General features: G+C 40.1%; 1 protein-coding gene across 1 annotated transcript in view; it reads left to right on the forward strand.

The window, feature by feature from the left end:
• The window catches only part of COL6A6 (collagen type VI alpha 6 chain), a 140374-nt gene that overhangs the window by 34359 nt on the left and 79289 nt on the right, over positions 1-26726 (forward strand). The window contains exons 3-12 of the mRNA XM_025449030.3: positions 172-768; positions 2048-2668; positions 3778-4338; positions 5156-5713; positions 7943-8518; positions 10386-10955; positions 18338-18681; positions 18765-18843; positions 22961-23115; positions 25481-25573. Of these exons, the coding sequence (XP_025304815.2) occupies positions 172-768; positions 2048-2668; positions 3778-4338; positions 5156-5713; positions 7943-8518; positions 10386-10955; positions 18338-18681; positions 18765-18843; positions 22961-23115; positions 25481-25573 (4154 nt within the window). The remainder of the gene's footprint in view (positions 1-171; positions 769-2047; positions 2669-3777; positions 4339-5155; positions 5714-7942; positions 8519-10385; positions 10956-18337; positions 18682-18764; positions 18844-22960; positions 23116-25480; positions 25574-26726) is intronic.

The following is a 26726-nucleotide window of genomic DNA, read 5'->3' on the forward strand; positions in this document are numbered from 1 at the left end:
TATACAGATTTCTTGAGAGAATGTGTAATTTCAGGCTATTATTTTCAGTTCATTGGGAAGGTATTAAAGATACAAATCATGGAAAATTAGTTTTTCTATATATAGATGGCATTAGACAGGGTAGTACATTTCTAAAGTTCTTGCTTTGTTTATATGTTTCTGGGTTCGTAGGTCCTGAGTATGCAGATGTCGTGTTTCTGGTGGACAGCTCCGATCACCTGGGAGCTAAGTCCTTCCCTCTTGTGAAAACATTCATCAACAGAATGATCAGCAGCCTCCCCATCGAGGCCCACAAGTACCGCGTGGCCCTGGCCCAGTACAGCGACCAGCTCCACAGTGAGTTCCAGCTGGGCACGTTCAAGAGCAGGAACCCCATGCTGAACCACCTCAAGAAGAACTTCGGCTTCGTTGGTGGCTCCCTGCGCATAGGCCAAGCCCTCCGGGAGGCCCACAGGACCTACTTCTCCAGGCCCGACAGCGGGAGGGACAAGAAGCAGTTTCCCCCGATTCTGGTGGTCCTGGCTTCGGCCGAGTCCGAGGATGACGTGGAGGAGGCCTCGAAGGCCCTGCGGGGAGACGGGGTGAGAATCATCTCCGTGGGGCTGCAGAGCGCGTCTGAGCAGGAGCTGAAGGCCATGGCCACGGGGCAGTTTCATTTCAACCTGCGGTCGGCCAGGGACCTTGGAGCGTTTGCCCCAAACATGACGCAGATCATCAAGGAAGCCACCCAGTACAGGGAGGTAGCCACCGATGACATTCTTGTGGAAGGTAGGTTTAGGGCATGTGGATAGGAATGATGATTAAATGCTTCTGAAAAATCAGTAGGGGGAGAGGATTGAGCTATGAAGACCCTTTTCACCAAAAGCGGGGCTGCATTTTCAGATGTTAAGTATTCATGTGTTCAAGGGGACCCAATGATGGTGGCCATTGTAAATCCAGTGACCCCATGGCTTTCTATGTTTCACTTCTCAGGTTGCATGTCATTGACGCATCTTACAATTCAGGAACAGCTCCCTCCCACCTAGCTTACCTCTGAGCTTTTGGTCTCCTTGGGCTTCAGTTGCTATGTAGTTTTATTACTGGTTCATTTAAAAGGTAAATTTGTTCCTAATGAAATCCTTGCCTGCTGAAACAACATAATGTAATCAAGAATGTTAGGCCTAGAAACAACTTCAGGTAGGCCAAACCCCTGCTTCTACAGAAAGAAACTTGGCAGGAGTCCTTTGAGGTGACATGGCCTGGCTCCAGGCCAGGCTGTAGTTTGAAATCGGGTAGATCGGGTGCTTGGATTCCCCAGGCCCGCACAGCTACATCCCCACACTGCCTCCCTTCTGTTGCTCTGCTCTAGATGAGCTTCCCTGTGTTCTGTTCTACCTCCAACCTGCGGTCCTAGTCTGTCCTCTTGTATTAACAGAATGGCCAGATGTTGATGAACATCATTCAAGTGAGGAGCAGGAGAGAGCCAGTAAAAAATAATTTGCTCAAACTGTACAAGTGTAAATAAGTAACACAGGAAACTCACATGATTGCCAGTTAATCCGTTTCAACGAGGCAGCATAAGTGTCTATTGATAATGGAGAATGCTTTTCTTGTGGCAATCTATGAAAATATGAATCCTATTACTAGCATCTTTCCCAAATAAAATAACGTGAAGTGCAATTGCTAGTCCATTACCATACCTTAGGAATATCTGGACTCTACCTCTTGATTTTTAATGATGTTTTAATATGATCCCAGTGGCAGCTATTCACGGAGTGACTTTTATGTACTAGGCTCCATGCTAAGCACATTATGATATTTAATCCCCCATAACAATTTCATGAGCTAAATACTGTTTTTACAGATAGGGAAATTAAAGCTGGGAGTTGAGCTAAGATCCAGTACTTGAATGTAGGACCTTGTGATCTCAGCTTCATGATCACTTTGCATGCAGCCTTCTTTAAGTGTGGAACCGGGTTCTGGTAGATATTCTCCATGCCTCGTAATGCTGAGCCAAGATGCCAAACCTCCAGCTAAAGTTGTACTTGTTCCTTCCTTGTCCACACAGTTTGCCAAGGCCCGTCTGTGGCTGACTTGGTGTTCCTGTTGGATGTGTCCGTCAACGGCAGCCAGGAGAACTTTGACTATCTTAAGGAATTCCTGGAAGAGAGTGTATCTGCCCTTGACATAAAGGAAAACTGCATGAGGGTTGGCCTGGTGACCTACAGCAATGAGACGAAGGTGATAAACTCACTCAGCAGGGGCGTAAATAAGTCGGAGGTTCTCCAGAATATACAGAACCTCTCTCCCCGGGCCGGGAAGGCCTACACAGGGGCTGCCATCAGAAAAATCAGGAAGGAAGTGTTCAGTGCACGCAACGGCAGTCGGAAGAATCAGGGGGTGCCCCAGATTGCGGTGCTGGTGACCCACAGGCCCTCAGAGGATAACGTGACCAAGGCAGCTGTTAACCTCCGGCGCGAGGGGGTGACCATCTTCACCATGGGCATAGAGGGGGCCAGCGACAGCCAGCTGGAGAAGATCGCCTCTCACCCTGCCGAGCAGCACGTGTCCAAACTGAAAACCTTCTCCGAGCTGGCCGCGCACAACCAGACGTTCCTGAAGAAGCTGCGGAACCAGATCACGCTCACTGTCTCTGTCTTCTCGGAACGCACTGAAACGCTCAAATCCGGTAAAGGCCTCAGCTGGGAGAAGGCGCGCTCAGAGCCTTCGCTTCTGCCTCCTGGGTCTCACATGTGCTGTGCAGAGAACGGGCGGGCAGGATGCTGTGCGGAGGGAGGATCAGTTAGCTCCCCACTTCTGACTTTCACTTGGTCACACAGAGGATAAACTGGGGAAGAATGCAAGCCACTGAGGGGCTGAAACGGGGAGCAGGGGTTGCCCCTTTACTTGCTCCTCTGTGCGGTGTTACCAGGGTTCTCCATGACTCCTAAACACCCCAGAACGCCAGCCGCTGTCCTTTTTCTGCCTTTTCCTTTTTCTCCTTTGCCTCTTGTGTTCCCCTGCTCTTGCCTTTACTTCTTTTTTTTTTTCTTTCTTTTTGTACTTTTCTCTCCTTTCCTTCTTCCATCACCCTCGAATTCCAACTTGGAGAAGAAACAGAAGTGCGATTTGGTTTGAGGGCCGAGTGATTTGTTGTGAAGCACTATTCAGCTATCTGTGAGTTTGGAGAGACAGAGAGTGATGTGTTTTCAATATTTCATATATACACATGCCTACTATGTAATTTGGAGACGTGTGTGTACATGTATATGTATACATTCTCCAACAGAGATTTCTAGCATGTTTACTATAAAAGTGTCATTGTTCTATGCAAATAAGGACACTGGCCAAAATCGTAGTTTTGTTAACTGTCTAGGAGTAGATGGAGGAGTAAATAGTTCAAGTTTTTAAAAAAGAGCTCCTCGGCCCACAGTATCCAGTTAAATGACTTCTGTTTCCCAGCAAACTGCTTGCCTGTTTGCTGAGCTGTTATTCACTAATGAGGGAAGTGACTTGTAAAAATCACCTTCAAGTATTCTTTCTAATCTTTTATTGTATCCAGATTTGCTCTGATTCATGGGAGAGAACTATCCAAATAGTTTTAAACTGTCAGAAGCAATTCATTTGGCCCCAGTGTTGCTAAGATTTCCCTACATTAAGCTAGCAGAGTGTCTTTTGTGCCTAGAAGCTGTTTTCCATTTTTTCATCTGAAGATTCTTGTATTATTTTAATTCCCATCTATTCCCATTCCTTCTTCACAGAAGAAGGGCCACAGCCAATTTTCTGGTTCCATTTTAGGTTGTGTGGATACTGAAGAAGCAGACATCTATCTGCTCATTGATGGCTCTGGAAGCACCCAGGCCACAGACTTCCACGAAATGAAGACCTTCCTGTCCGAGGTTGTAGGAATGTTCAACATTGCACCCCAAAAGGTGCGGGTTGGGGCTGTTCAGTATGCGGACAGCTGGGACCTGGAATTTGAGATCAATAAATACACTAATAAGCATGACTTGGGAAAGGCCATTGAGAACATTCGGCAGATGGGTGGGAACACAAACACGGGTGCAGCCCTAAATTTCACACTAGGGCTGTTGCAAAAAGCAAAGAAGCAACGAGGAAACAGAGTGCCCTGTCATCTTGTTGTCCTGACGAATGGCATGTCCAAGGATAGCATCTTAGAGCCTGCAAACAGACTGAGAGAAGAACTCATTCGCGTTTATGCCATCGGGGTCAAGGAGGCCAACCAAACACAGCTGCGAGAAATTGCAGGCGAGGACAAGAGGGTGTACTATGTGCATGACTTTGATGCTTTAAAAGACATAAGAAACCAAGTTGTTCAAGAAATCTGTGCTGAAGAAGGTAGGGGACATGGTGGCTTTACTTTTTGACTTTAGCTCATCAATTACCTTCTTGTAGTACTTGACATCGCAGATTTAGAGAAACAATATAAATTTCAAAGTCAAGGTTTGTTGACTTGAGTAGCTGTGTTCTCCAGAACAAAATTAAGAGCCCACTATAGTGTTGTTCTAATTAATATCTTAAGACTAAGAAAGATGAAAAAAAAAAAAAAAAAGACTAAGAAAGATGTTTGGAGTTCTCCCTAATAAATATTGATTAGCCTCTTCCCACAAATCCCTGCTAGGATAGACCTATAATTAGACACTGAAAATGATTTCTGGTTTTGAAAGAGTATCTCAGGTTTATTTAAATTGCTTTTTAATAAAACTTATATGAAACCTTTTAGAACTATATTAGTCGTCTTCAACCAGGGGTGATTTTCACCCACTTGGGGGATACCTGCAATGTCTAGAAAATTTTTGGTTGTCATTACTGGGTGAGGGCCCCTGGCATCTAACAGGTAGAGGTCGGAACACTGCCAAATGTCCTACAGTATACAACAATGCATGGACTGCCCTCCATGATAAAAATTATCCAGCCAAATTGTCAGTAGTGCTGGGTTGAGATATCCTGAACTATATATTAAAGCTCTAAATAACAAATAGAATAGTCTCACCTTTATTGCTTGCAGTCTTTATTTACCTGCTAGCAATCCTTACCAAGCTCACACTTACCTTCAATGTAGAATTATTTGTGTTTTGGATTTTCTTGTGTACCCTTAATCTTTCTTTTTGACCTGAAGTCAACTTGAATAAACATCTTGCCTTCTCCCACACAGCATGCAAAGAGATGAAAGCAGACATCATGTTTCTGGTGGACAGTTCTGGCAGTATAGGACTTGAAAACTTCATCAAAATGAAAACATTTATGAAAAACCTGGTGAGCAAATCTCAGATTGGGGCAGATCGAGTGCAGATCGGCGTAGTCCAGTTCAGTGACATCAATAAGGAGGAATTCCAGCTCAACAGATATATGTCCCAAAACGAAATTTCAAATGCAATAGACCGGATGGCTCACATTGGGGAAACCACCTTGACTGGTAGTGCCCTGACCTTCGTTTCTCAGTACTTCAGCCCTGCCAAAGGTGCCCGGCCCAATGTCAGGAGGTTTCTCATCCTCATCACTGACGGTGAAGCTCAGGACATAGTCAAGGACCCAGCAGTAGCACTTCGACAAGAAGGCATAATTATCTACTCTGTGGGGGTGTTTGGTTCCAATGTCACTCAGCTCGAGGAAATCAGCGGGAGGCCGGAGATGGTTTTTTATGTTGAGAATTTTGATATTCTGCAACACATTGAAGATGATCTTGTTTTTGGAATATGCAGCCCCCGTGAAGGTAGGTGTGGGTATATACACTAGTGGGATTATCCAAACACATGTCCATGTTAGCCATTATGCCTGGAATTAAGTAAAATACTGTTTGAACATTATACACTTGTTTAATTAAAATGTTCATCCCAGTGGGTTTTGACCTACCTATGAAAAGCACCTTTCCTCAGCAGAGTTATCGAATTAATACAGAACAGTTTTGGTCTGCCTAGATTGTTTCCCATTTGTAGAGCGAGAGCATTAGGGTGATATCTTAGGTCTGGTTCCCTGGAAGCAGAAGCTGAGTCAGGGATCCTTGTGGAAGTGATTTATTGAAGAGGCATTTCAGAAGGGGAGTAAGGAAAGCAGGACAGAGGGCATGTGTAAGAGCTAAGCAAGGAGGTGGTCTCCGGGCACCGCTCCAGCCGGATCCCATGGGGTCTCTAGAGCATGAATTCTACCTTGAAGTCTGTCCACCTGGAGGCCAGGGGTCAGCCTCCTATAACCTGTGTCCTTTGGCTACAGAACAGGACATAACCTCTGTACTGTAGTCAAAGGACATAACCATGCAATGCTGGAGCATAACCTCCTAGGCAAGATGGCTCCCCTTTGACCTAACATCTAAAGTAAATTTTTGTTTTGTTTTGTTTTGTTTGTTTTACAATATCTGAAAACCAGTACTTATATAAACTGAGATAACGTTTGTAAAAACACTGTTGTTATATCCTATAAAAGAGAGATATAATATGGGAACTTGAACAATGGATGCCTCAAAGGAAGTAAATAGTTGAGTCCCTTTCCTCCTTCCATGAAACTAGAGTCAAGTGAGTGATAAAAAAAAACAAGTCCAACAAATGGAAGGGACTGATTTACACTGTGATCCATGGGGCTTGATGATAGAGGCATTTTGAAAAGTCTCTCTAAAGGAGATGGATCTTAATGGAGTTTTGAGGAAAGGGAGGAACAGTGTTTTTCAAATAATGGTTCTGTTCGATTTCCACTGGAAGGTTTGGTGATTGTGGTCCATGCTCTGTAGAAAATATCCGTGGATTGCATTTCCTGATAATTCTATCCAGAGCAAATTTAAACTCTTCAAAGCATGCCAACACTGAGAAATCTACCCACCCCCAAGCCCCTTGGGTAATACAGGCAGGCTCCCCAAGGCAGTCCATATAGCCAGAGAGGCATAGCGTCTTCTTTTGTAGAGCCAGCCTTTCTTGAGAATTTGGTTTATGGCTATGTAAACGTGGTCTCTAGTCAGTGGGATAAGTACATTGGCTCGAGGTTTTCAACAGCTCTGCCACATAGCAAGCAGGTGGCTGACAGTGGAAGGAAATATGGTGAGCCCCTAGGGAGGTGGGCTACTCTGTCGCCATTCCATTTCTCCAGAATTGGTGAGTTAACATTTGGAACCTATCTTCCCAAAGCCTGTCAAGAGATTGTGCTACATAAGGATTAAATCATTAACCATCTGACGATCCCACTTCTCTAGAATGAATGAGTTAGAGTTTGGAATTCTGCACCTTTAGATAGAATATGTTGCACACAAATGGATTAAGTATTAACTGGGTCTTTCCCACTTTACTTTTCCATGCCATTGACCCGAAGTTTGAAATGTTAACAGGAGCGTCATGCTAGAGCCACTTAGTTAGGCCAAGTGTGAAATGGGCTGATTTCTGTGATGAAGCCCAATAATGAAAACAGATAATGTTCAGGAAAGTTAAAAGAGGAAAAAATGTAACCTTGAAGAATCAGCTATCATAAAACTGAAAAAATATACAGTGTTGCCAAATTCATTTTCATGTGGTCCTTTCTCCAAGGTTTATCTTAAGAATAAAATCTCATCTCTGGGCTTAAAAAAGAAAAAAAAAAGATGAATTTGTGTAAATGAAAGCACATGTTGAAGAAGCTATTTATACAGGAGAATTTCTACAGAATTGTATTTTTCCTTTTTAGTCCAAAGTATTTGAAGTGTTTATTTCTGTGATCCTGGGACTATTGCCCCCTTCCTCCACCCCCTATAATTGGCTTCATATCTGCCTTGTCCTAAAAGCTTACCTTACTGAGTATTTCTACACACTGGCAGCACAAACATACATGTATTGTGCCTGTTACCCAAGGAGTAGGCATTCTGATGTACAGCTTGATCCTATGGAGAGGAGACCCTGGCAATTAAAAACACAGGTGTGGGGAGAAGAGTCTTCCATGATGTCCAAAGCTAAGCTCATGTGGTTTTCCTTTTTCCCTCCTCTTTTAGAATGCAAGCGGATTGAGGTTTTGGATGTTGTGTTTGTAATTGACAGTTCTGGAAGCATTGACCATGATGAATATAATATCATGAAAGACTTTATGGTTGACTTGGTGAAAAAAGCTGATGTTGGCAAGAATCAAGTCCGATTTGGGGCTCTGAAGTATGCAGATGACCCGGAGGTGCTGTTTTATCTGGATGACCTTAGCACAAAATGGGAGGTGATTTCGGTGCTTCAGAAGGACCAGCCCATGGGGGGCAATACTTACACTGCTGAGGCATTAGGCTTCTCAGACCACATGTTCACCGAAGCCCGTGGCAGCCGTCTGCACAAAGGGGTCCCCCAAGTCCTCATTGTGATCACTGATGGGGAATCCCACGATGCGGATAAGCTCAATGACACAGCCAAGGCCTTGAGGGACAAAGGCATCCTTGTCCTGGCTGTGGGGATCGCCGGTGCAAATCCTGTGGAGCTGCTAGCTATGGCAGGATCGAGTGATAAGTACTTCTTCGTGGAGACGTTTGGAGGCCTGAAGGGAATATTTTCAGATGTGTCAGCCAGTGTATGTAACTCTTCAAAAGTAGGTAAGATTTGTCTTTTTTTTTTTTTTTTAAGATTTTATTTATTCATGTGAAAGAGAGAGGCAAAGGTATAGGCAGTGAGAAGCGGGCTCCCTATGTGGAGCCTGATGTGGGACTTGATCTCTGGACCTGAGATCACGCCCTGAGCAGGAGGCAAATGCTCAACCACTGAGCCACCTAGGTGTCCTGGTTTGTCATTTAAGTTTTTCTTAAATGAGAGGCCCAAGGGAGGGAGAAACCAAAGCAATAGCCCTTCAGAGCAAGTTCTCTAGAGAGGAGAAAAGGAGTGCTAATTGTCCTAGAACTTTCCCACTGTTATAGAATCTCAGGGTTGGAAGGATCTCAAGGACGTTTGTTTCATTTGGTCTCCTCCCCAAAGAGGAATACCTCCTACAATTTTCCTGCTTGTTACCTAAACTCTTGTAATTATGGGGAATTCATCATTTTTTAACAGGTTTTGTTTCTCTGAATACAAAGTTTACACATCCTTTTCACTCACTACTTCTTCCTTCTGCTTTTCACATAAATCAAATTCTGCCTCTTCCCAAGATCCAGCAGTCATCACCTAAAGTCTTCTGTCCTGTGTGTTTTAGTGTGTTTTACTAAAAATGCTAAGTATTATTAAGTGAATTGCTATTAATCTAACATCTTGGGTATAGTTCCTTTTAAAAATTTTATAACTTTTCTGGCTTTCCTGTGCCTTGCACCCTTAGAAGACAGCTACTACCCTTTTTCTTTCTCTCAGTGAAATTTGTCTGGGTTTTACTGAAAACTGGGACAGCTCTTAGCTCAGTTTGCCAGTGCCTAAAATTTGATCTATCCTTTCAAGGTCAGCTTCTGCAGTAGACTTGAATTTTTGTATTGAAAGCTCTCCCTTGGGTGTGGGGGGTGTGTGTGTGTGTGTGTTTTAAAGGGCTTTATTTCCTTTATATGAAACTGAGGAATTTATTTCCTTTATTTGAAACAAGAATTTAATGAGTTAACCAGTTCCTGAAGGATCTATTTACCATATTTCTCTTTATCTCTTCCTTGCTTATCTCAACTGCAGGAATCCCAGATACCTTTAATCTTAGGCTAACGAGAATTAATTAAGTCAAGTCAGTGGTGAGATCTCTGGGGGAATTCAAGGAAATGATAATGTTTACCAGAAGGCTAAAGAACACATAAGAGTATGTGCCAAGTATAACTCATTCATTGGTAGTGGTCTTTCATATTCTTTTTGTTTTGTATTTGTTGTATTAATAAAAAGGAAGCATCTCTAAACTATATTGCATTGCTCAAAAATATTTTTCTCAAGTAGAGATTTTTGCCTATATGTGCCAGAAAGGAGGCTGAAAAAGAGGGAAACAGCCAAGATATAGGCTGGAAAGCATGATTTCAAAACCTTAGTTCACCCTAATAATAACCAGAAAATCATTGATTGGCTTAACTAGCCAGGGAGGCCAAGTGAATAATACAGATCATGTCTTTTTTGTTTGAGTCCCTAAATGGATGTGTGCTATTTTATTTTTTCTTGCTCTGCTACTGTTATCTCTGGGCTTTCTGGAGGGATTACTGCTACATTGTAGGTAAGAACAAGTTTTCTGTGGCACTACCCCCATTTCCCTGGCATCTTAGGGGAAAAAAATGGTATAAGACCAAATGGAAATCCCAAGAAAGGCATAAAAAGGATGTGTGAGTTGCTTGTGCCTTTATGAACTGATTGTTTTTATTTCCTCTCAATTAATGTGACCATTGGTTGGCATATGATACGAAACCATCTTCAGAAATATCCCTTCTATATAGCTCAAACACATAATCTGCACTTGCTGGGTGAAAGAAAAAATAACTTGATTTTTGTTGTTGTTACTCCCTTTCCTCTCTCTTGTAGATTGTGAAATTGAAAAAGTAGATCTTGTCTTCCTCATGGATGGTTCAAACAGCATTCATCCAGATGACTTCAAGAAGATGAAGGAATTCTTGGCATCTGTTGTTCAAGACTTTGATGTCAGTGTCAACAGAGTGCGTATAGGTGCTGCCCAGTTTAGCCATACCTATCGGCCAGAATTTCCACTAGGAACTTTCATAGGCAAAAAGGAGATCTCATTTCAGATTGAAAACATCCAGCAAATCTTTGGATACACACACATCGGTGCCGCACTCCGAGAGGTGGGGGATTACTTCCGGCCAGACATGGGCAGCCGGATAAACGCAGGTACCCCACAGGTATTGCTGGTCCTCACAGATGGCCAGTCTCAAGACGAGGTGGCTCAGGCTGCTGAAGAGCTGAGACACAAAGGTATTGACATTTATTCTGTGGGCATTGGGGATGTGGATGACCAGCAGCTCATTCAGATCACCGGGACTGCAGATAAAAAACTGACGGTTCATAACTTTGATGAACTGACAAAGGTCAAGAAAAGGATAGTTCGCAACATCTGTACCTCGGGGGGTGAGAGCAGTAAGTATTTAATGCGTCCTTCATATTTTTTTTCTTTCCCTATGTTGCTGACTTTTTCTTCAAGCTCTATTTACATCCCCAGGGGTTGGTAGGAGAATTTAGATTTGTGCCTCTGGATTTCAGATTGAACTTTTCAGTCATCAAGTAATTTTTTGTGACTTGTGGATTGAAAAACAGGACAGCTGTGAGCCTTTGTCTCACACACACCACCCCCACCCCACTTCTGGGAATGCATGCCCCCTTTGCAAAAGAGAAAGGCCGTTGTTTACGACCTCATTGGTTTCAGAGGTTAGAGACCATGTCTCAAAGAAGTAAACTACTTGACAGGTTTTGGTTGCCCGGCCATAGGGCCTTCAAGCTGCCAAGTGCTGTGGTATAGAACAACCCTGAGGATTTCTAGCTTTTTTTTTTTTATTCATGAGAGACACACAGAGAGAGGCAGAGACATAGGCAGAAGGAGAAGCAGTCTCCATGCAGGGAGCCCAATGCAGGACTCGATCCTAGGACCCGGGGATCACGACCTGAGCTAAAGGGCAGAGGCTCAACCCCTGAGTCATCCAGGCACCCCAGAGATTTCTATCTTTTATTAGGAAACTTTTTACTACAGCTGTTAGAAAATACCTCAAAGTTAATCTATTTTGACATTTTCTAACAGATGAAGGAAAGGTCTTTAAAGAGGGGTGTTTTTTTTTTTTTTTCTAATTTTTGTAGATGTGCCCAGTAGGTTGCCTGTGGTTTTGTGTAACTACCTGTGGTAAACATAAACTAGATTTTCACCAGGAAGAGGAAAGCTATCTGGTTTCTAGCAGGCAGCTCTGGAGAGAGCCTGGCTACAAATCCTTGTTCAATGGCCACTTTTTTCTTGGACAAGTTCCTTAGTTAACTTTTCTAAGTTTAATTTTCTCATCTATAAAATGTGAGCAATAGCAGCACCTAGTTCAAAGGATCATTGTCAAGATTAAATGAGAAAATGAATATTTAAACTTTATAATTTCATCCCAGGTGTCATGCTTACTCAAAGTAAAGTCACTTCATTTTTGTCTACCACTGATCCATTAAATTTATTCATGGAGGCCAGCTCTTCCCTTGCCCCTACTCACTTTCAAGAAATAAGTGAACCTTTTCTTGGTGATTAGTATGTCCATCAAAGGGTAACCGTTAAAACTAAAAACTTCACTCAAGGTTATTCCACTTTCCTAGCCTCCCACAGGCAGTTCACCCAGCATGACAGGGGAGGCCACACATGGTTGGCATTTTACCCATTGTTACCCACCTATCACTTCTACCCCCTTCTCTCAGGCCCTGCCCTCTTGTTGCTAGCCATGGTTTCTGGCCTCTTCAGAATGTGTTGGTGAAGGGAGAAGAGCTAAGGAAGTACAGAAAAGTTCTTCCTTGATGATGCTTGTCAAGAATCGGTTTTCTGTGACCGTAGTCCATATCTAAATCTGGGTCCATTCATGGGTCTTCCAAAGACTTCCCCCCCTGCTTTCCATCACCTCTATCCCCAGCGAAGTACATTTGTCAGAGAATTTCTCAACTATAGTTCCTTTGAGAAAGGTAAACCTGTCTCAATTCCAGATGTCCCTTATGCCTTCCTCAGCCTCTGAGCATCTGGTGATGCCTTCATTCTACTGCCATCTCTTTGGCCCTCCAGTTAGCCTTCTTGGAATGGAGATTAGAGGGGTCCATGATAGCTCCTTCTTACATGTGGGTGCATCAGCAACATGGAAACAATTACAATTATCAGTTGCCCCAGTAAATAAGTTATAGCCCTCAAAGTGGCCACCTCTTCTTTGCAGAGAGAGCAGTGTACATCCTGTGGCTCATTCTTTAGAATTTCTAGGCCTGTCTTATCTCTGAGCTCTTTTTTTAAGCTCCACTTACCTGACTTAGAAGGAAAGGAGGCAATTTCCACTTTATGTGTATGTATGTGTGCAGGTAGTAAGACCCCGTCCAACACATCAACAGTTCTCTCCCCCAAAATGCTCTTCTAAACTATAAGTTCAAACCCTTTATAGAACCTAATGTATAAGCTAAAGGTTAAAAGTCCTGTCATTGATTAGGACTACTGTCTTCATAAATCCTGCTTCATGATATCCCCATACTTTGGAATGTCTGGTGACTGAAGCCAAACCTTCCACACTAATTTCCTGTTTCACATGAAATACCCATCTCCACTTATTAGGCAGAAAATTATCTTGGAATCATCTAATCTCTACTTGAGAGTGTGAAAGAAAACCATGTGGAAAATGAAAACCAGGAGTATGCACTCCCAAGTAGTAAGTTCTCTTTAAAGAAAATAGTCATGAATGTAAAAGTAAATAAATAAAAGTACTCTATATCAAGATAAACTTGAAGTCTTTACTGCAGCAAACAAGAATGTGAGGCCTTTGTAGCTGAGCTGTGGGCTGAGGATTGATGATGCTGGAATGAATGCTGATAAAGCTCTAAAGGCATGTGCAGATATCCTAGCAAATACCAGTTCTTTTTTTTTTTTTTCTTCCCGTGTATGTACTTTTTCATGTTAGCGAATTTTTTTTAATTTAAATTCAATTAACTAACATATAATGTATTGTTGGTTTCAGAGGTAGAGGTCGATTCTTCAGTCCTCCTATAGGAAAATATCAGTTCTTAAACTATAAACTCCCAAGTCCAGGAAATCCAATAATAGTTTGGTATGATTCAGAGCAAATCAGACTTGGAGCTTATACATCTAGCTTTGCTTCTTATTAAAATGGTATAAAAAATAAAATAGGTATAACTCTGGACAAGTGACTACCCTTTCTTCTCTCATTTGTGAAGTTAAATCATCTGTTTCCCTGATCGTATACTATGATTCAGTGTGTGTGAAAAGATGGTCAGCTGCATAGAGAAATGAGGGAAGTGACTAAGAATCAGTGTTTCTTGAGCATCTGTGAAGGGTCAAGCATGGTGCTCTAAGCATTTTAAATTCATTATTTGATTAATTTCTCTTAAAACCCTATATGATTTTCATTTTTATTCCAATTTATAATGAGGAAACTAGGTTTCAAAGGAATATTGGTAACATGGCCCAGATCCTACAGAAAGAAACAGATAACAAATTTTGAAACCTGGGTCTGTCTGACTCCAACCCATTTTTTTGTTATTTAATTAAACTGCTTACTTTCTCGATAGAGTTGTTGTCTAGGCTATCTGATGCTGATATCATAAAGGACTAGTGCCTAAGTGTTGTGCTTTACCAATTAATAGCTGAAGTTAAGGCATCATAATTTTGTATTTTGAAATTGTTCCCACAACCACTTGCTGCTAAGAGTAGCTATGGCTTCTAACATCAAGATCTAGTAGAAAAACTTGTAACCTGCATGATCAACACTAGCCACCCAGGCAGTGGTAAAATAAGATTGAGGTCGTTCAGCATATGAACTCCAGACAAGCCTGGATCTGCTATCCCAAGTGTGGGATCCACAATAATAACTGTGAGACCTTGACAAGTTGTTCTAAGTCACAGTTTCCTCTTCTGCAAAATGAAGATTAGAAGAACTTCCACTTAACACTTTTGTAAGGACAAGTGAAATAATGAATGGGAAGTGCATGATCAGTATGTAGAGACTATTAGTAACTACCATGGAGTGTTGCAGAGGATTTCTTGTAATGATCTTATAAATACAGAAATACATGGAGTCATGGGGTTAGTTCACAGAAGAATAAGTTACCAAGAGCTCCCTGGTTTAGGAACATTAATATTTATGCCACAGTTCAGGGAGGGCTATATTCAAATTTAATATTTTCACATATAACAAATTCTCTTAAGCAACTAAACGTCCAAGTCTTTTTTTTACCTTCATTCATGTTTATTTTCCTGATTTTTCTTTGAGCCTGGCTATTCTGACCATCTAGAGGAGATAGTGGGCAGTGTTCAGGACATGGTAATGCTGCCTTTTTAATGGAGCCATGATTAGGTAGCAAAAGAATCAGTAGTACCTCTTATCATTTGCATCATCATGGGTAGATGTATCAAAGAGGAGAGTTAAGTGAGAGGCTAGTCCAGGGGAGGATTTTATTCAGGATTTGATTCAAGGAATGTAAGGGAACAAAAAGGCAAAAATAGATGGTCGTTTCCAACTTTCCTTTATAAGGATCTCCTTATGTTTCTGTCTTAATTGGGTTCTCTAGAAAATGGAACTCAAAACAAAGCTTATATGCTAATGATTTAGGTGCTAATACTTTGGGAGTATAATCCCAGGGAAGAAAGAGTGAGTGTAAGGGAAGTGATACAGGAAAGGAGAAAAAATAAATACAAGATGACATGTTACTAGGCTTGCTACAGCTTCTTGAGAGAGCATAATTTGTGCATAAGTCATTCAGAATATCACCAAGGAAGCTGTGTGGAACCACCGCATAGATGTATCCATCTGCCAGTTTCCTCCCAACTACTGCCTCTCATTGATCAGAGTTTACCTTCCTAGAGAATTAGTTCTTCTACCCTACTGTGTTGTGTTAATCAGCACTTTGGGGAAAACTAGACAGGGGCTAGAAGTGGTAGAAGAGGTAGAAGCGGTAGAAGCAGCCAGAGTTCCTGTGAGTTCAGTTGGGTTGGACATGAGAAGCAGAGTCATCATGGCCCTCCTGCCCTGAGGATGATGGAGGCCATGACAAAGCTTCCCTGCACACTTTTGGGAGATCAGATGATGGTGGCAGCTGAGGCTATCCAATGGGTAAATGTCCAAGTCCAGAGCTGGGTGGGGAGGAGGCAGCAAATCTGGGATATACATAAACTGGGTCTCTTACACCACATATTTTCTAAATCATTGTTTTTTTTCATCTAGGATACCCCTTCTTTCAAAGGCCCTAAGCAAATTTCTCTTATCCCAACCAATAACTGCCAATAGCCCAACTTTCCTGTTAAAGTATTTAAGAATTGTTTTCTAATCTATTACATTCTACCTTCTTGACAGTATTTCTTAATACTAAGACTCTGCCATCATCAACTCTATGAACTTTATAAGTCAGTTAACTAAAATGCACTTTTAGATCTGGCAGGAAACTGTAAGACTACCTGTTTAGTCCAATTCACTCTGTCCTTATTTTTATTTTGGAAAATATAGCCTTGTTCTTCTAAACAAGAAAATCGATACCCAGAAAGGGTAAGAGACTTGCCAAAAGTTATCTAGCGGCAGCAGCATCTTGGCCAGTCCGTGACCAAAATTAAATGTTGGGCTTTCCCACTTAAAGACCTTCTCCATCCAGACTTCCACACTGTGGTTTGTGAGGATAAGTCATAAGCTCAAAACACCGGTTTTGCTTCTCCTTGTTATCACCCTCTACAGCCAGTCCTGTGGACTCCCTTCTTAATTTGTCCTGCATTTATCACCACTTTTTTATTACACCTCCTGCTATCCTAGGTTAATCCTTCATTATTTCTCTTTTGAAATCCAGTGTTAGCCTTCTCCCCAGCTCACATTCAATACCATCCCTACGTCTGGTTAGCTCTGAAAGCCTCCTGATTTGAGGGCAGCTGTCTCTGTAGAGTTAGTAAGACTCTTCCCTCCAAGAGAGCCTACTTGATTAATATGGCCTCATCTCTCTAATTGAATTTAGACACATAGTTGCCAACTCTGGACTTGTTCTTCAAATTTATTCATTTGATCACATTATTATGGAATCATTTGTCTATTTGAATCAGTTAAATAAACACAAAGAATTATTGACTAGAGTTTGTATTTTAGTAATCTAGACAAAAACTTGAGGGGATAGTCCCCAGGATCACTCAATGACATATTTGGCATTTCTGCCAATGTTCGTTTTTCACAAGAGACTGTTTTCCTCGAAGGCTGTGACCAAGTTTGGTTACTGAATGGTTTTCTGTTCAGAGGTTAAAACCATGTACATTCAAGAGTGACACTTTTAATCTCAAGATAGAAACGAAGGGATATTGATTCAAGAGGAATTTTAAAAAGGACATATTCTGATGCTTCCTTCTGACTAGTTTCTTTCTCATTTCCCTTTCCAAATATCAGAGGAGATATATATATTTTTTGAGATTTTTTTACCTACAGCAAAATAATAAAGAAAAACTAAATAAAACCCCTCTTTCAGATGTTTTGATAACATTGATTTACCTCAAATGTCATGGTGAAAATTGGTTACAGATTAGGATTTATTTTCCTTCACCCAACTTTTTTTCTCCCTCTCACTAAACATGAATCACGATAAAGTGGTGGTGGTGGGGGGGGAGAAAAATGAATCAAGCTAATGGCCCTTAATTTAAAATTTGAAAGTGACATTTTGATTTCAAAGACTTGCAGATGTACAATGACATTTATGTGTCAGACATATCCAGTGTATCTGGAGATAGTATAGGTGGGAATTTGCACAATAGATATCTGAAAAACTGCTTATCTGAACAAAGTAAACTAAAAATAAACATTCCGCCACCACCTCCCCCAACTTTTGTTTTTTTTACACCAAGCAAGCTAATTAAATTTGCTGAAGTTGTATCCAACTGAATTTGCTGGGAAAGTTGAAGTTTTTAGCCAACCTAAAAGTTCTGGAAAGAAGAGTGCATATGAACTATCACTTAATCCTTCTCTGATTATCTCCCCTTTAGGAGACTCAGCTTAAATTATCAAGTCACCTGTAGTTTCTCCAATGTTTACATGCCCCCCCCCAAAAAAAAATGTTTACATGTCCCTGGCCTTAATAAGGATAAAAGCAAAGCACTCTAAATGCGAAAACATTGTAGGTATTTCTTAAATCTCCATATGGCAATGGCTTCAGCTTCCTAAATGCTCTAAAGGCAATGCCATTTTAGACATAAACTAAGCAAGATCCCAAAGGATCTCTTGGAGTTTTTCTTTTTTCCTTTTTTTTTTTTTTTTCTGAGTGGATATTAGAAAACAAGAAGAATCAGAGGTTGTTTTTAGAGAGATAGATCATCATAGTCATTCCTTTAGACAAGTCCGTTGTGATTTATTTTTTCTATATGACTATTTAAACATTTTTATATTTTCCTTATAGTTGTAATTTAGTATTTGTCACATGACCTCAATAGGTAGGTAGCGTGATATGAATTTGCTATTTCAGACTCTTAAGATTTCCACATATAACTTTAGATATTTAAATGATTTTGCATGGCTTTTTCAGGGGCCACAATAAAGTCTTTCAGAACTCCATTACAAAATCATCTAGATTTATACCAGTTAAAAACTATGCTTAAAATTTTATAAGTTATAAAAGTGATACTAAGCCTTTTCCTTTATTCAGTCATGTTCTTCCTTGTTTTCCAACTTTCTAACTGGGATAGAAATAAGAATTTCAAATATCTTGATTCAAATATGGCATCCAAGCCAAATAAAGGTCTTTATTGATTTAATAAGATATACTTTTCCCTTGAACCCTAGATTGTTTTGTCGATGTTGTGGTGGGATTTGACATGTCAACTCATGAGAATGGGCAAACTTTGCTCGAAGGTCAGTCTTGGATAGAAACCTACCTTCAAGACCTTTTACGTGCCATCAGCTCCCTCAATGGGGTAAGCTGTGAGGTGGGCACAGAGACTCAAGTTAGCGTGGCTTTTCAAGTGACGAATGCTGTGGAAAAATATTCCCCCAAGTTTGAGATCTATAGTGAAAACATACTGAACAGCTTGAAGGATGTAACTGTTAAAGGACCATCTCTACTCAATGCAAATCTCTTGAGTTCTCTGTGGGATGCATTTCAGAATAAATCAGCTGCTCGAGGAAAGGTAAGCTAGTTTTATTTTATCTGCTGGTTTATGGTTGTGATGATATCCTTTTTACTCATTTTTCTGTTTAAATACTTTCCTAGGTGGTTCTCTTATTTTCAGATGGATTGGATGATGACACTGAAAAGCTTGAACAAAAATCTGATGAACTTAGAAAAGAAGGTACTGAGCATGGGGAAGAGTGGGAAAAGAGTGTTTACTGACTTTATAACCTCAGAACTCCATTCTGGCTCATAAGTTTTCAAGCACTTAAATAACCCTGAATTTGTCAACCAATATGCACTTGGGAGAGCAAATGAGCTCTCGGAACATTCTGGCATCTACTTTTTTTCTTCATACACTATGTATGTGAAACAGCCCTGAATACAAGATCCTACCCTTTCTCTTATATCACTCTGTTTCTTCTTCCTAAGCTTTCCTGGAGAATGTTCCTGTCTCCCTTGGCCCACATTATCTAAGATTGCTACTTACTTAGTCACTACAGAAGTGAACAGTGTATTTCCCCTTGACTAAGGAATAGGAGAAATGGACTATTTTCTTCTGACACTGTTATAGTTTCCAGAATCACAGGCATTATTATTGGACAAGTCTACTCATGTTTTGGAGCTTTCTAATTAGTTATTCCTTCAGACCACAGATGGACCAACTATGGTGCTTAGGAGTTTTTAAAACACTGGCACTGAGCTTTTCACTTTAGGAAGCAATGCCCGGTCTGACTTATTGTCAGTTCCTATAAAATATGAATCAGTGGAAGAAAAATGAATCCATATGCTCTGGTTTGACTAAGAATAGAAATACCTTCCTGTAAGTGGATGCTATTGGTGTCCCCACCAAGACCCCCTTTCTGAGCAAGTTCCCTCATCCTCCAGCTACTGTGTCTGTTGGCTGCTAGAAATTCACAGGTTCTCCTTTCTCTGAAGAGTTGCTGTCGTCTGGTGGAAGCTACATCACCTGAAAGGTTATTCCCTACCCCAAGGCAGCAGGTGGAGTACAAGGAGTTGGACCTTTACCTCAAAATGGCACCAGTTCTGTGGTATAATTTTTGTTCCAGAGTTCCCCATCAGATTAGGCTGAAGCTAGTCTGCCTGAAACCCTATCTTGCTCAGCTCCTTCCCCTGCCCTATCTTGCTTTCTTTACCCCTTCTTCTAAGAGTGCTTCCTCAATAAATTCTATGCATCCAAATCCCTTCTCAGGCTCTGCTTCTAGGGAACCTGGCCTAAGACAGTTGCTTAGGCTACTCCCAGGTTAGTTACTAGAAGCTGCGTGGATCTGTCTTTTCTGTTTGGTTCTCTCACCTCAATCTTATTCAAAGTGCAAAGTTAGCAATATTTACAGCTGAAAAACAAAAATTTTTATTTTGCCTGCTCTCTTTATTCTTTCAAGTCTTGGTTTTTTCTTTCTTTTTTTTTTTTTTTTAAATCTAGAGTGGAGATATTGAGACTGAGAACAAGACCCTAGAGTACTCAGTTTGGGTGGGTAGGGTTTTGTTTTGTTTTAATTTCAGCTTTTGTGTGTGTGTGGGGGGGGGGGGGGGGGAGGTATATCTTTTGCAGACAACATAAGAATTTTCTCCAGGAAGCTTCCCTTGAAACACTCAGTTTCTAAGACCAACCTTCTTTTTCCCAACTCCCAAGGAAAAACTAGTATATGAGTTTCAACTTCAGAAACTGGATTTTTTTTTAAAGATTTTATTTATTTATTCATGAAAGACAGAGAGAGAGAGAGAGAGAGAGAGAGAGAGAGAGAGGCAGAGACACAGGCAGAGGGAGAAGCAGGCTCCATGCAGGGAGCCTGATGTGGGACTCGATCCCCAGACTCCAGGATCGCACTCTGGGCCAAAGGTGGCGCCAAACCGCTGAGCCACCCAGGCTGCCCAGAAGCTGGATTTTTAATATCCTCAAAAATTCAGAATCTTTGAATGGGAGAGATAAAGGGATGATGGCCATAATGTTTTTTGAAGTGTTAAATGGCTCTCTATATGAACAAGGCATTCCTTTAACTCTGGCTTACTATATTTAAACATACATAATTTTAGTTGCTGCTTGGCCCTATCATTCATTATCCTAGGAGAGCCTCTCTAATTTAAGGCCAGATATATCTATGTATAAACTATGCACTCATCATGAAACAAGAGGAGACCCAGAGAAAAAGATACTGAGTGGTAGATGTGGCTTGATAACTAATCCATATACTGGGACACCTGGGTGGCTCAGCGGTTTAGCGCCTGCCTTCAGCCCGGGGTGTGATCCTGGAGTCCCGAGATCCCGCGTCAGGTTCCTGGTATGGAGCCTGCTTCTCCCTCTGCCTATGTCTCTGTCTGTCTCTCTTTCTGTCTCTCATAAATAAATAAATAAAATCTTTTTTAAAAATTTAAAAAATAACTGATCCATATGGATTGGGGTTTGAGTTTTTTTTTTAATCTAGTGCTGTAGATTCTTCTCAGTGATTCTTTTATTTCAATTTTTGAAATCTTTAGCTTATTTTTAGGAATTATATTTGAGATATTTTGACTTGTTGGATGAGTCTGAAAGGAACAGGATCGGAGTCCTGCATCCTGAGAAAAGCAGTTACAAATAATAGTTATACGCATATTTCCTGCAAATCAACAATCCCATGGTTCTCCTAACTCTTAAATTTTTACATTTCCTGGAACTTACAAGAAAAATCAGATGTAAGATTTCCCCCCCCCCCCCCCTTTTAAATAGATCCATTAGAGTGCCTTCTCTTGATCAGTAAACTCCTTTGTTGAACTCAGCATTCCTCATTATCTATCCCAGCCCACTCCACCATCCCTTTTCTCCTTGTCATTCCTGGAAGAGTGACTAAAGCCTTGTTTGTTTGAGACAAGCCAGAGATAACAGCATTAAAACCAGGGAAGTCCTGGTAAATCAGGTCGAGTTGGTCACTCTATTCTTTGATGTTCCTTTATTCCACTTCAGTCAACCACTCTGTTTTCCTCTCCTAGACCTTGAGCCTCCTCAGTGTGTCTCTGAAACTTTTTCATTCTTTTCTTCCTCTCACCCAAAATCATTCATTCAGAATCATGCATACACTTAGAAGTCATTCTTAACTCTTAGGTCTGTGAACATTTCTTTATTCTAGTCCATTGGCTTCCAAGCCCCCCATCTAAGGATTTCTTCACTCATCCATAATGAAGTGAGAAAACTTATGCCAATGGAGTCAGGTTTTTATAAAGCTAAATTTATTCAATTTTAGGACTGCTCCTTACCCTGTTTATGTCCTTAGTATATCTTTGTTCTGGAAATATCCTTTGATTGTAGGCTTTATCAGGCTGTTCCTGTGAAAACCTAAAAATACCACATGAGCCAGTCATTTAACCTCTCCAAGCCTTAGTTCGCTTATCTATAAAATACAGCTATAATTCTATTCACCCATAAAATTGTATTTGTATCTTACAAGTAAGTTAATGCATGGAAAGCACTTTACCAACTTCCAAGCACATAGTAACTATTAATAAATGAGAGCACAGTTGTTACTCTGGTTTTTGCACCATAATGATTGCTAGGGTTGTTACTGTTATCATTTCCTGTTTATATCAATCAGTACTTTATCATTTCATGTTCATATCAATTAATACTTTGTTAAGTAGTCAAAAGCCCTCTGTTAGTCCCTAAAAGTTTTCTTTGAAATATTCTGGTCTATAAAATTCCGAAGATTCTGAGCCACAGCTCTGAATGATTATATGTCATTTGTTTCCAGTTGCCTTACAAGAGGTCTCTTACTTAACTATAATTCCAACTGGAATACCAAATCCTTATGAGGTCCTTATAGCTGTGCTTTAATGTGCATATAAGTCCTGCAGTGATTTAATTAAAATACAGATTCTGATTCTATAGGTAATTCTATATTTCTGAGAAGTTCCCAAGTGATGCAAGTGCTGCTGTCCAAGGGCCCTCCTTTGAATAGCAAAAATTTAGAACATTTGCTTTCTCAATATATCCATTCCTCCGCATCTTGGTATACTCTGTGGACCCTTTTAAAATCACCATATCTCACTTCGAAATCCTCCAGGAACTGGGAGTTCTGTTGTAATAGCCCCTGCCTCCAATTTAATTCGCTTTGAAAAATGGAATTTCTTTTGTTCTCCGCGGATAGTCTAGCCACTTGTCCCTTTTACATTGCATGCTTGGGGGAAGTAGACAATAAAATGAGTGTTCCTCTTACAACTGTTTTCCTAGAATAACAATTTAGATACATTATGCAAAAAGATTAAACTAGCCAAACCCACCTCAGAGAATTGTAAACTGTGTTGGATAGGCCTGAATGCCCTCATAACTGTTGCCCTGGATGGAGCCACTGATTCAAGTGACCTGGCTGATCTTCTCTACATTGAATTCGGGAAAGGGTTTGAGTACAGGACGCAGCTCACTATTGGAATGAGAGACCTTGGGAGCCGACTGTCAAAGCTACTGGTAAGTTACTTAGACAAGTCTGGTGAGTTTAATTTTCTATTTGTTTTCTATATAGTTTTAATATTCATGCTTACAAATTTGAACTAATTTTGTTCACTTGGGAGTGAAATAAAAGGTTTTTCTGAATTAGCAAACAGCCTAAATAAGGGTGTTTTGGAAAAAAAAAAAAAAAGTGACATGGTAGAGATTTGTCAAAGCATGTTTAATTAATTTGCTTGGCAAAAAAGGGAAGAAATTAATAGCCTGACAATCCTGTCCAAATTAAGTCAATGAGTGTAAGCCCCTGAGGGAATCTGGGGTTACAGGGTGAAACCACTGCCCCCTCCGCCAGCTGGTTTTCACATCCTTTGTGGATCCTAAGTGTCCCAGCTCACCACAGTGAGTATAATCCTGGTGTTTAAGATGTGTATCTTCCCTGCAAATGGCTTGTAACAGAGAGCCAGTTGCAGTTGGAGTTCAACCAAAAAAAAAAAGAGCAACCTGACCCAATGTTGGAGGAAAAACGAGCGACACAATGATGGAGATAAAACGAGCAACACAATGATGGACCTCCCCTTATCTTGTATTGTGTGTGTGATCTAAAGTTTTGTAAATGTCTCCACTGAGATGTTTGCCTTGTGAACTCTTTTTAGAACCTAACATCTATATGGATGCATCCCAGTCCTATTTCTTTCAGAAATGTACAAGGATTCAAACTAGAGTGGTGAAGGATTAGCAGGTTATGTGGCATTACTTTCACCTTAATAACTGGCTAATAATCTGTAATTTGCTTATGATTTATAAGATCTAAAGTCAGCACATTGAGACACTTTCCAATAACATGCTGGCTCCTGCTGTTTTTCACCTGTAGCATTTGCATGTATTTGCATTTCCATATTCTTGAATTATGCAAGTTTTGTTGAAATTTCTTTCTACATGGGAAGACTATGTTTCTTTTATAAAATGTCTGGGTTTTTTTTTCTATTTTTCTGTCTCTGAAATCTGTATTGGTAATTCATAGAGGAAGTTATTCTTCAAAACAAGCGTGTCAGTGTTTAGATATCACATCCATGCTATACTGTCAAATAAAACTTAATTTTAGAAATAGATAAATTTTAATGTTAATAGTAAAAGATCTAATGCTGTAGGGTTTTAGTGATCTAAAGAAAATTGGTATTATCTAATAGAAAATCACAGAATCCAGTTTGCTATTTGATTTCACACATTTGAAGTTTTATTGGCTTTTCTGACATCTTCAGGGGAAAATTTTTTTCTAATGGCTGAAAAGGAACATTATATAATAAACACAAAAGCACAATTGCTAAATGATTGTTATAACAAAAGATTTTCATTTTTCATCACACTAGAATTTTGATGGGAAACTTCTCAACAGAAAAATTGATTCTACCCCACTAAGGCCAAACATTGTGTTTACTGCAAACTGAATTTTCCTAAAAATAAATCTTGTGAGTTAATTGTAAAAATGCAGTGGAATATGTCTGTTTTTCAGAGGATGACTAGGTTCAGGATAAAATTCACTGACATTTATCAATATGTAATATGGTTTCTCAGCCAGGGTATAAAGGGAATCTTCTCCCCACTCTCCCATCCTTCCAAATGTTTTGGAAACACTGGCTGTGTAACTGGTGTTTTTGAAATCCTGTCACATGCAAACTTTTCTGGAAATGTTTACCATTGGACTTCATTCCAAACAGTATGACATCGGACATTGTCTAAATCCTCTAGCATACAAAGATTTCACAAAACAGGGAAAGGGAAAAACAGCATTCATTTTATTGAACAAAATATTGGGGGCAGAATTATAAGAGGTGATCAGCAACACCATGGTCAATGCCGGGATGGGGTGAGAACAGGAGATTACATTAATAAATTAGTATGCAATGAACTGGCCATGGCTACGCTAATAGCATTCAGAATAGAATACAGAAACATCTTTGAGGAAACAAGCCATAAAAGACTCTTAACAAGAGAGAACAAACAGGGTTGATGGAGGGAAGGTGGGTGGGAGATGGGCTAGATGGGTGATAGGATTAAGGAGGACACTGGTATGATGAGCCCTGGGTGTTGTATGTGAGTAATGAATCACTGAATTCTACTCCAGAAACCAATATTGCACTGTAGGGTAATTACCTATTTTTTTTTTAATTACCTAAAATTTAAAGTAAAAAAATAAACCTCTTTGAGTTGATTCTCAAGTGTTCATACAGTGAAGAATGCAGACCACAGAAGGAAGGATAGCAGCTAAAGAATGTCACATGCACTCTCTCTGGAACACCGTCACTTTAATGGGGAACAGGTTGATCTCCTCTGTGTGATTTGGGAAGCAGTGCCACCCAATGTAATGTATTTCTTATGCTCCCCCAAGGTTAATGTTGCTGAAAGGACATGCTGCTGTTTGTTCTGCAAATGCATTGGAGGGGATGGCACAATGGGAGATCCTGGACCACCGGGGAAAAAGGTGATTTTAGTTAAGATTTATGACTCACTTTATTTGAATGTAGTATATCTTTTAGATATGAGTTTAGGTAGAAATAAAGGATGATTTTAATTTCTAGACAAAGCCTCTGAGGTAACCATTTATTCTCCATGACAATTAGGTAGTTCTGGCTTTTTGCTGGCATTCTAAATTGGAGTCCTCTAAAAAAAACTTTCTATACAAGTGTCAGGAGAAACAACTGCCGAGATCCTTGATTATCTAGTGTTCCAGCAGTGATGACAAGAATGAAGAGAAATCAACTGTGATCTCTGTTGAATAATGAAAACCTCCTGAATATCAGTGTCATTTCAGTTTCCATTTTTAATGACTGCAGAGTCATTTAAATGAAGTAGAGAATATTTTGAGTAGTCTGTTGAGAAGTAAATTAGGTCAGCACAACCTATCCTCACGAAAGATGTGGCAATGTTTCAATCAGCTTTAGCCAGACCAAAAATGTCACAGATAGATGCACAAAAATGCCGATCATAAAACAGTAACCAACAATAGATTCATGTATTTTCTAACAAAAAAATTATGTACTCTTATAAAAAAATATGATTTGGGGCTTTAGGAAATGTTAAAATATGTAAAAACATACTATGGATGTGTTTAATAATTTCAATGCTCTTGTTTACATGTGTGTTTGATTTGTGAATAATTTGTAGATAGCATTATAACTCCCAAACTAGCATGTTTGTGTCCTGAAGAAAATTTTCAGAGTATTTCCTGAATGCTTCAACTTTATGTAAGGGGAATGGTAGTTTTTTTTTTTTTAAAGCAGGGCTCAGAAAGAATGAAAAGAAATGTGTGTGGTCTATTTTTCTATGTGTAGCATAAACCCAAAAATTTTTTTAATGAAAAGAGGATAATTCTAGTCTGTCAAGGGCAAATATAGCTGCATTCACTTGAATATTTGAGAAAAAATATTCCAGCACTATATATAACCCCAGAGAGAGTTATGGACAGCATTATGATCCACACATGAACACACCCTTGAGTTATCTGGATACTTGTTTCAAAACTACATTTATTTTTATGTGTATAAATACAACCTAAGCTGTGGAGGGAGGATTATTTTTTCCCCAAACTCCTATAATTCTATATAAAGTAAAACTATAGTTAAAGAATTCTGCTT

This window comes from Canis lupus, chromosome 23 (assembly GCF_003254725.2).
Source record: "Canis lupus dingo isolate Sandy chromosome 23, ASM325472v2, whole genome shotgun sequence".
Lineage (NCBI taxonomy): Eukaryota > Metazoa > Chordata > Mammalia > Carnivora > Canidae > Canis > Canis lupus.